Here is an 11293-nt window from a genome sequence, read left to right on the forward strand (position 1 = left end):
GTGTTTAAATATTGCAATACTTTTTATAATCTTCACTAACTTGATTACCTTTTGTTTTATTATTCCCTTCCCCAAAGGTTAGTTCGTGCACTCTGGAATCATCATCTTATTTCACAAGATCCAAGGGCGCTCCACCCACTCCTCCTCTTAGTCCCATTAAAGGCAAGAACAAAGGTAAGATGGAAGATTTGAACAACATCAGGAAGAAGAAGACAATTGAACGGGTAGAGGCCACTGATGGCCAGGGTATTCGGGTTCCTAATGAGAATGTGTCACAACTTGAACAAAAACTGTTGAAATTACAGGAAGAGCTTGATCAGGTTCGAAATCTGGCAAACCTGTCATTTTCCCTCAACACCCCAAATATCAACTTCCCCAGCACTCAAAACCCTACACCTCCTCAAAATATCCCAAAACAACAGAATTATCCCGCTCCTTACCATCACATTGCTCCCCCAAAGAACCAATGTAACACCTTCCATACCCCAAATAACACTCCACTACTCATCCCAGAACCTCAGAACTCCACAAACGATCATTTCCACACCCATACACAGGCCACCATAACACTCCTATCTACGTGGAGACCATGCCACACTCCACCCAACCTATCTCAGACACACCTAAATCTGATGAAAATGATCTACTTATCAGGAACTTGGCCGAGGAACTTAAGAAATTGACCAGCCGAATTCAGGGCGTCGAGGGAAGCAAAGGAATTGAGGGGCTGAACTATGAGGACCTTTGCATACAGCCTGACGTCGAACTGCCTGAGGAGTGCAAACCTCCTAAGTTCGAAATTTTTGATGGTACGGGTGATCCAAAGGTCCATTTGAGGACATATTGTGACAAGCTGGTTGGAGTAGGGAAGGATGAAATGATCAGTATGAAGCTATTCATGAGGAGTTTGAAAGGAGATGCATTATCTTGGTACATCACCCAAGATCCCAAGAAGTAGTCAAGCTGGGTAGGCATGGCATCTAACTTTATGGATAAATTCAGGCTTAATACAGAGAATGCACCAGACGCGTTCTATAATCAGAATTTGAAGAAGAAGCCCACGAAGACGTTTCACGAGTATGCTACTCGCTAGAGGTCCGAAGCTGCTAAGGTCAGACCCGCCTTAGAAGAAGAGCAAATGAACAAGTTCTTAGTCCGGGTTCAGGACCCACAGTACTATAAGGGACTGATGATGATTGAGAGCCACAAGTTCTCCGACATTATCAAATGAAGTGAGAGAATTGAATAAGGTATCAAAAGTGGTATGGTTACAAACTTCGAGCCCTTAAAAGCTACAAATAAGGCTTTACAGTACAGTGGTGTATCCAAGAAAAGGGACGTAGGGGCCATGATGGTTGCACAGAGGACCAAGTCCCCCCTCAAATACAAAACTTATCCAACACCTCCACTCACATACTAGCCAACCCCAAATTACCAAGCACCTTCACCTTCATACCAAGCTCCGCTACTAACTTATCAGTCATCGCCACCTCCTACATATCAAACTACCTTACCCAGATACTCCCAACCCACTCATGTCTACCAAACTTATAATGCTCAACCATCCCATTATCAATCGCCCCCTACACGCCAAAACTTCCCTAGACACCGACCTAATTTTGATCGTAGACCTCCAAAGCAATATACAGCTATCGCTGAACCCATCGACCAGCTGCATGAGAGATTCAATGATGCTAGTTATGTCACCCTAATCCCTACTACAACCCCTAAGAATCCTTCTCAGTGGGTTAACCCAAACAAGTCCTATGCCTACCACTCCGGCATGAAACGGCACACCATCGATAAATGTCGCTCCTTGAAAAACAAGATACAGTCCTTGATTGATAACAAGATTATTGTGGCAAAGGAACCCACTCCAAATGTCTGCAACAACCCTCTGCCAGACTATAAGGGTGGAGGTATCCACATGATTAAAATAGAAGATGATCAGGATCCCGAAGGATCAATCGGGTTGATCGCAGAAGGAGATGACCAAAAGAAACCAACAATCACTCTCAATCTAATCATAGACCAGATCCAATCGTTTGAGGACGCCAAGGTGAATATGTCTATACCTCTTGAGTTTGAATCAGCGCCACCCACAAAGACACCAGCACCAATTGAGGTTGATTTCGTGTCTCTGGCAAATGCACCCACACCATTTGAGGTTGCAGTTTTGCCACCCAAGGCACATGGTCCACTCGAAGTGAGGATAACCGTGCCGATCCCAGTGGTAATGTCAACCATGCCATCATTCCATACAAATGATGTACCATGGGACAATATAGCTGAGGCAAGAAGGAAAGGCAAGGTCAGGATTGAAGAAACTGTCACAACACAGGGTATGATAAGAACTAGTAGAGTCTGTACCCCTAAACATCTAGCTGAATCAAGCAATTAGGCTTCCAATCGGCCACCCCTCATTGAGACAGGTCCAGGTGACCTTTGGAGGAAAATACAGGCCAAAGAATATTCGGTCATCGACCAGTTAAACAAGACGCCAATCCAAATATCCATTCTCTCCTTACTGCAAAATTTAGAGGCGCACAAGAATGCTTTGTTAAAGGTTCGAAATGAAGCATACGTACCAAGTAACATCACTAGCGGGAAAGTGGCCAATATGGTAGGACAAGTGCTGGAAAGCCATAAGATCACTTTTCATGAAGACGAGCTACCACCTGAAGGGCTGGGGCATAACAAAGCACTGCACATCACGTACAATGCGAAGATTCTTTCATCACCAGAATCCTGATCGATGGAGGTTCCAGTCTTAACATTTGTTCGTTGGTAACACTAAAGAAGTTGGGTAAAGGGCTGCATGAGATAAAGGATGGAACAATTAATGTGAAAGCCTTCGATGGTTCTTAGAGGTCCACCATTGGTGAGATTAGTCTATGCTTGTAGATGGGACCAACCTGGTTTGAGGTCGATTTCCAGGTAATAGATGTACCAACGTCTTACAACTTGTTGTTGGGACAACCATGGATTCATGTTGCTGGGGTCGTAGCATCAACACTGCATCAGGAAGTAAAGTACGAATGGAATCACCAGGAAGTGATCATTCACGACGACGGTAGCAACCCTATATATAGTTGCCAGACCATTCCGACGATCGAGGGAAGGAAGAAGCTGGGTGGAGAAACATACCACCACATTGACCGGGTCAATGCTATCGACAAAGACAAATGGTGGGATAGCAAAATTGAGAGTATACTAAGTTGGAGTGGGTACAAACCTGGAAAAGGGCTCGGCAAGAACCTCCAAGGAATCTCTAAACCCATAAATCTCAAGAAACATGACACTATCTTCGGTTTTGGATATGAATACACCTGGGAAGAATTCAACAACTGGTCGCCACCATGACGGGGTCCTTACTATCCATTTGAGCAGCCAATACCGCATCTGGAGCAGACTTTCCAACAAGCTGGCATTATTTATGGGTCATATGAAGAAGAAGTGCTTGCATCAGTGAAGAACTTGTTTTTTGAGGACAATGATATGGACTCTTTTGTTATTCTCGATGAAGAGGGGGAGGAAGGACCTTCCATACAGGCTGTGAGCAGAGGGGACCATCTCAAGAATTGGACCATCGGGACAACCAAAGCCCGACATGCCTCGGGGTAGCAAGGCTAAAAAAAGCATTATTCACTATTTTTACTAAATGATTTTCTTTTTGCATTTTTCAATTCCCGCAATAAGATCTTTGATATTCAAAACAGTTATTAAATCTATCAAAAGCATGTTTGGTTTTTCTTATGAATTAATATTTATTGCTTACTTTTCCTATACAGCATTACTATTACTTATCTTGATGAACCAATGACTGTGACATACAATGAGATGACGCAACAAACGGACATGGATTCAGAGGAAGATGACATATTTGACGAGATTGTCAAAAAAGTTGAGAATTCGGAGAATAGACCTAAGTCCAACCTGGACGAGACCGAAATTATCAACCTGGGAGATGCAGAAAACGTCAAGGAAACACGAATTAGCATTCACGTATCGCCATTAGAGAAGAAGGAATACACAGAATTTCTAAAGTAGTATGAGGACATATTCGCCTGGTCATATGATTACATGACTGGTCTAAGTACGTCCATTGTGGCTGACAAACTGCCAACCAATCTAATGTGTCCACTGGTAAAGCAAAAGCTAAGGTTCAAGCATGATATGAGTTTGAAAATCAAGGAAGAAGTCAACAAGCAGATCAAAGCTAAGGTTCTCAGAGTAGTAGAATACTCGACATGGTTAGCCAACATTGTGCCAATACCAAAGAAGGATGGGAAGGTCAGAGTCTATGTCGATTACCGGGATCTCAACCGAGCTAGTCCGAAAGATGACTTCCCTTTGCCAAATATACACATCCTGATTGACAATTGTGCCAAGCATGAGTTACAACCATTCATAGATTGCTTCGTTGGTTATCATCAGATCTGGATAGATGAGGAAGATGCTGAGAAAACGGATTTCATTATACCGTGGGGAGTGTGCTGTTACAAGATGATTCCATTCGGCTTGAAGAATGCAGGGGCCACCTACATGAGGGCCATGACTTCCATCTTCCATGATATGATACACAAGGAGATAGAGGTATATGTGGATGATTTTATTATCAAATTCAAGAAGGCCACTGACCACATAGAAAATCTAAGAAAGTTCTTCAATAGACTGCGGAGGTACAACCAGAAACTCGCAAAGTGTGCATTTGGGGTTCCTGTTGGGAAATTGCATAGGATTATTGTGAGCCGACGAGGAATAGAACTGGATCCATCGAAAATCAAAGCTATTCAGGAACTGCCACCGCTAAAGAACAAGAAGGATGTGATGAGTTTCTTGGGAAGGCTTAACTATATCAACCAATTCATAGCATAGTCTGCAGTTATCTGTGAGCCAATCTTTAAGATGTTGAAGAAGGACGCCTCTACCAAATGGACCGATGACTGCCAAAAGGCCTTTGACAAAATCAAGGAGTACCTGTCAACACCACCAGTCTTAGTCCCGCCCGAGCCAGGTAGACCCTTATTACTCTACCTTGCAGTGTTAGATGGAGCTTTCGGTTGCGCTCTGGGGAAACATGATGAAACAGGGATGAAGGAGCAAGCCATTTATTATCTCAATAAGAAGTTCACCCCGTACAAGGCCCGGTATTCTCTATTGGAACGCACCTGTTATGCTTTGACTTAGGTAGCTCAGAAGCTGAGACATTACTTCTGTGCCTATACTACATATCTCATATCGAGAATGGATCCCTTGAAGTACATCTTTCAGAAGCCCATGCCCAATGGCAAGATAGCCAAATGGCAAATCATGTTAAGTGAGTTCGACATTGTTTACGTAACTCAGAAAGCGGTAAAGGGACAGGCACTGGCGGACCATCTTGCTGAAAACCCCGTGGATGGAGGATATGAACCCCTGAAAATGTATTTTCCTGATGAAGAGGTATCATTTATAAGAGAAGACATTGCGGAATCCTATGACAGTTGGAGAATGTTCTTCGATGGAGCAGCAAACTTCAAGGGAGTTGGCATAGGAGTGATCCTAGTATCAGAAACCGGTCAGCATTATCCAGTGTCTGCCAAAATCAGGTTCGCCTGCACCAACAATATGGCCGAGTATGAAGCCTTCATCTTAGGACTCAAAATGGCTATTGACATGAACGTTCAAGAGCTGCTAGTGATTGGAGATTCAGACTTGCTTATACATCAGGTACGAGGAGAATGGACAACCAAGAAATCCATGATACTCCCGTATCTGCATCATGTACAGGAATTGAGAAAGAGGTTCACGAAGACAGAATTCCGGCATGTTCCCAGAATCTAGAATGAGTTCGTCGATGTATTGGCTACCCTATCATCTATGATACACCATCCAGACAAGAATTTCATTGATCCCATTCCGGTGAAAATCCATAATCAGTCAGCTTACTGTGCCTATGTCGAAGAGGAAGCAGACAGAAAGCCTTGGTTTCATGATATCAAGGAATATTTGGCAAAGGGAGAGTACCCGGAGCTTGCTAATCCAATTCAGAAACGCAAACTTTGAAGATTGTCCAACAACTTATTTCACAGCGGAGGAATCATGTATAGGAGGACTCTTGATTTGGGACTATTAAGATGTGTTGACGCAAAGAAAGCATCCAAGCTACTAGAGGAAATTCATGTTAGGACTTGCGGTCCACATATGAACGGTTTTGTCTTAGCGAAGAAGATACTCCGGGGTGGTTACTTTTGGATGACTATGGAAACAGACTGCATCCAGTATGTACGAAAATGCCATCGCTGTCAGATTCATGCAGACATGATAAAGGTACCTCCAAGCGAGCTTAACACAACAAGCTCACTGTGGTCATTCGCCGCCTGGGGAATGGACGTTATTGGACCAATCGAGCCTACCGCTTACAACGTACACAGGTTTATCCTGGTAGCCATAGAATATTTCACCAAGTGGGTCGAAGCAGTATCTTACAAAGCAGTAACTAAGAAAGTCGTGGCAGACTTCGCCCGCGACCGCATTGTTTGTCGATTCGGGATTCCAGAGTCAATCATTACTGACAATGTCTCCAACCTCAACAGCGACTTGATGAAAGCTATTTGTGAAACTTTCAAGATTAGACACAAGAATTCCACAGCCTACAGGCCTCAAATTTATGGAGCTGTAGAGGCCGCCAACAAGAATATCAAGAAGATATTGAGGAAAATGATAGAGAAGCATAAGCAGTGGCAGGAGATGTTATCATTTGCTCTACTGGGTTATCGCACCATAGTCCACACATAAACCGGGGTAACCCCCTATATGCTGGTTTATGGTACAAAGGTTGTTATTCCCGTTGAGGTAGAAATTCCTTCCCTAATGATCATACAAGAAGCTGAGCTCGACGACGCAGAGTGGGTAAAAAGTCGTTATGAGAAACTAGCCCTTATAGATGGAAAGAGAATGAATGTAGTGTGACATGGTCAACTCTACCAGAATAGAATGTCCAGAGCCTTCAACAAAAGAGTAAAGCCAAGACATTTCACACTGGGACAACTAGTGTTAAAGAAAATTTTTCCGCTCAAGATGAAGGCAAAGGGAAGTTCTCTCCCAACTGGAAGGGTCCATACATGGTTCACTGGGTTTTGACAGGAGGAGCACTCATACTTGCAGAAATGGAAGGAGAAGTCTGGCCAAAGCCGATCAATTCAGATGCAGTTAAGCGCTATTATGTGTAATTTTTATGCTTTCCTCATATGAGATAAATTGAACTACACCTGACCTGATTCCCGCTTATGAGGGGATACGTAGGCATCCCTATGGGTTTAGTCACAATTCAATAAAAATTTCATTTCCCCACGCAATAGGAAACTAGGGTAGAATTTTGAGGAGGACTCTCAAAATTCCGAAGTAACTTCAGCCGATCGTCGCACGAGCAATAGTCAGAAACGTTAACCCATCAAACTGGGGAAGAATTTTGAGGAGGACCCTCAAAATTCCGTAGCAAGAGAGGTTGCAATGTCCCGAACCACGTCACAGTCGTCGATTCATCTAAAAGTTTTTTTATTATACACTTATATCATACTTTTACAAAATCATGCATGTTTATTATTGAAATTGCTTTGTTTAGCAATGTTACCCCAATGATACAGACTATATCACCAGATCAAAGCCTAATGAATCAAGCAAAGCCAGCGGGGATATGAACTAACCTCCCCCCTTCCTTACAAAACTCACGATATTTCTTTGGATGCAGACACTAGGATTGCGAAATAATCAAACATACTATACGCCAATGGAACAAACATTGATCAAGTATACAACTCTCCTAACCATTGCACTCGCAAACATTTACTATCAGCATACACCAGTGATGTCCCGTATGTCACAATGCTCCTAGTAATCACAATGCCGCAATCTGCTATCAGCTAAGAAAACTCTATTGTCATTTGTTACTTTATTTTTTGAATATGGCTACTATTCTACCTTCCAATCTGCATAAGGCTACCATTCTGCCTTCCGAGACTAAACGTTGTCTTCATCTGCATTGCATAAGGCTACTATTTTGCCTTCCAATTTACATAAGGCCATTATTCTGCCTTCTGAGGCTAAACGATGTCTCCATCTGCATTTGCATTGCATAATGCTACCATTCTGTCTTTCAATTTGCATAAGGCTACCATTCTTCCTTCCAATTTGCATAAGGCTACCATTCTGCCTTCTGAGACTAAACATTGTCTCCATATGCATTCTTGCGTACGACTACCATTCCGCCTTTCGAGACTAAACGTTGTCTCCATGTGTATTATCACATAAGGCTACCATTATGCCTTCCGAGTTTAAGCTCTACCTCCATCTGCATTCACATCTTTGCATAAGGCTATCATTCTGCCTTCTGAGGCTAAGATCTGCCTCCCATTCTCTTCGAAACTAAGCGCTATCTCAAGCACCATTTACCTCGCTTTTCTTACGGACTAAGCTCTTCCCTTCAATTCGCAAGAATAAGCTCTGTCTTGTCCGCATAATGCTACTGCATCTTTCATGGGCTGAAATATTGCCAACTTATCCAAAGGTGTCATCATTCGGAGGCCCCATTTTCATAGCACGAGAACACCATGTCATGGCCTGTGGATCTCTCTCAATCTTTTGCACACCATTATTCAAAGGCGTCATGGTTCGGAGGCACCATCCTCATAGCCCGAGAACATCATTTCATGGCCTGCAAATCCTTTATCATACACTTTATGGCCCAGGACATCATGGTCTAAGGACATCATCCTCATCGTTCGAAGACAACATTCATGGTCCAACAGGAATTTGCATCATGTTTAAAATTTACGCACAATATATGCTTGTATTGCTTATTTGTAGGTAAGACGGCGAGCAACGACCATACCGGCAGGAGCGATCCCACTCCAATTCCCGCAGCCATATTGAATCTAACCATTCCCGTAAACTGCCCACTTACCCGGCCCTAGATATTGCGTCTGTTCTTGAAACCGCTTCATCGGTATACTCCGCCGATGGATCCTGAACTACATATGGACTGATTTCTGTAAAACCAGGGATATGTAGGTAACTCAAAATCCAGGGTGCGGCCTAAATCTTCCCAAACCATTTCGCTCGGTCAAAATTGGCCATCATATCTTTACCCGACAACTCTTTCATCCTTCCCGGGTAAAGATGGGCAGCTGTTGATACCCAATTTTTCCCTATATATTTTCTAAATATGCAAAATATCTTCAAAATGGCATATATATGCATATATAAGCATGTCCAAGTGTTTTATTATATTTTCCCATAATTTTAAAGCATTAAATTGATTTATTTTCTCCCTTTTTACCCATAAAATCCCCAATAAGTATTTCCAAAATTATTATTATGATAATTCATCTATTGAATTTTTTATATTTATTCCAAAGTATGGCTAAGGTAATTTTTACAATTTTATTTAGTATTTTTAAAACTAAATTGCACATATTTGCAATATTAGACCTTTTAAGATTTAATTATGTTTTATATGCATAAAATTGGATACTGTATTTTTAAATTGTTGTTTATGTATTATAAATCATTTTAGTACTTTAAATTAGTTTTTAGAAACTATTTACTATTTTTACAAATTAAAAACGGAAAAAATGGCTATTTAAAATGTTGCCAAATTGGCTTTCAATTATAGCCCAAATCAAACCCCAATTTCAATTAAAAATTGACCCTACCCAATTGAAATCCTACCCAAACCCGGATCCCCACCTACCCATCTCATCATGGCTGTTGATCTCTAAGATCAATGGCCCCTATTTCCCCTTACCTTTTTTTAACCCAAACGACCCCCTAACCTAAATATTCTTACCAATCCGCCGCCCTTGAATCCCCTTTCCTCTCCAATTCTCTTTGAAAACCTAACTCAAACCCTAGTCGCCGCCATCCAAACCAGCCCTAATCCTCTTCGATCCTCAGTCAATCCATGGATTCTCATGGTTGTTTGAGACGTATACTCGTCTCTTACGTCTTCTGGCTGCCAGTTTTTGTGATTTTGTGTAAAGATCTCGAAGAGATCTAGTCCAGATCTTGCTCAACTTCCACCCATGGTCTCTTATGCTACTTTCCAGCCATCCATGGCCATTCGAGTAGATCCATGGCTTTTTCGGCTGAAATCGGTAACGATCTAATGTTTTCTCATCTTCCTTGGGTTCTCTGAAACCCTAGCTCCTGAGATTTTCTATTTTTTCTGTAGATCTGTCTTAGATCTAAGTGTGTCCATGAGTTTTAACCGATTTTTTCTTCATCCTTGCTTTTTTTTTTGAAACCCTAACTCACTACTGTTCGATTTTTCTTAGATCTTTATAGATCTGAGATGATTCAAGTGTTATTAAACATTTTCCTTAAAAAATCTCCTGTTTTGAGTAGCTATTTCAATTTTAGTAGCTCTTTTCTAAACTAGGGTTTACTGAAACTCGTCTTCTCAAAGTTTTCATGATTTTCAAGTGTTAATCATATGTTCTTAGGTATTATTGACTGATTTCTGCTAAGATTGTCTGGACCCTAACTAGTTTGTGTTAAAGCCCTAATTTTCTTATGTTTTGCTTTGACTCTGAGTCTTTCCGATCTACTTGTTACATTGTTGGTGTTGTGCTTTGTCTTTCATGGTTTCTTCCTTTAGCCTAATTCAGTATCTCGTGACTTTTACCCTAGTTCATCTCTACTAGAGTTTCTGAGTCGATCCCTTGGCTAGTTTATGCATGCTTATGAAATTCTATTTTGCCTATTTGTCTATTTACGGAAACTGATATTTTCTCTCTCTTCAAATCAGTATTATTTTTTAAATTTAGGTTGCCTGGTTTGTTCTGTTAAAGATTCGTATGCATGAACTTTACTTGTTTCCTTATTTGTAATTTTAATTGGTCACACTTGCCTTAACTATCTGTAAGTATGATTTTTTGATTTTTACTGATCCTTTACTTTGTATGATTGGGATTCTTGCCTTAATTAGACTCTCTTGTTATTACCGTTAATCAATTACCCCTAATTAAGGGGTTTATTCCCGACTCCCTTATGATAATTGATTCTGTGATTGGTTGATTGATCCCTAATTGATTGAACTCTGATTCTCTTTACTTATTAGTTCTACTCCTAAAGTGCTATATATACACTCTTGTTTTACCTCTCAACACACGAACAATTAGTTCAGAACACACACATATACACTCAAACTCTCTCTTCTTTCTCTACTACTTGTGCTACTGCTTTGTCTAGCCTGCTGGAAGCCAAGTCTAGACTGTGGAACTCTGATTGCTTTACTTTTTCTGCACTTTGC

General features: G+C 41.4%; 1 protein-coding gene across 1 annotated transcript; it reads left to right on the top strand.

The window, feature by feature from the left end:
- The first annotated feature begins 6798 nt into the window (after positions 1-6798).
- LOC138874846 (uncharacterized) lies at positions 6799-7214 on the top strand. The gene is made up of 2 exons (XM_070153632.1): positions 6799-6894; positions 6987-7214. The coding sequence occupies exons 1-2, from the start codon at positions 6799-6801 to the stop codon at positions 7212-7214; spliced, it is 324 nt and encodes a 107-aa protein (XP_070009733.1).
- The last annotated feature ends 4079 nt before the right edge of the window (positions 7215-11293 follow it).

The sequence above is a fragment of the Nicotiana sylvestris genome, chromosome 8, assembly GCF_000393655.2.
Source record: "Nicotiana sylvestris chromosome 8, ASM39365v2, whole genome shotgun sequence".
Lineage (NCBI taxonomy): Eukaryota > Viridiplantae > Streptophyta > Magnoliopsida > Solanales > Solanaceae > Nicotiana > Nicotiana sylvestris.

Excerpts from the sequence above, each read along its gene's own strand:
- LOC138874846 (XM_070153632.1), top strand. The coding sequence starts at position 6,799 with ATGCTGGTTTATGGTACAAAGGTTGTTATTCCCGTTGAGGTAGAAATT. Across the intron at positions 6,895-6,986 it reads AGCTCGACGACGCAGAGTGG|AGCCTTCAACAAAAGAGTAA; the intron begins GTAAAAAGTCGT and ends TAGAATGTCCAG.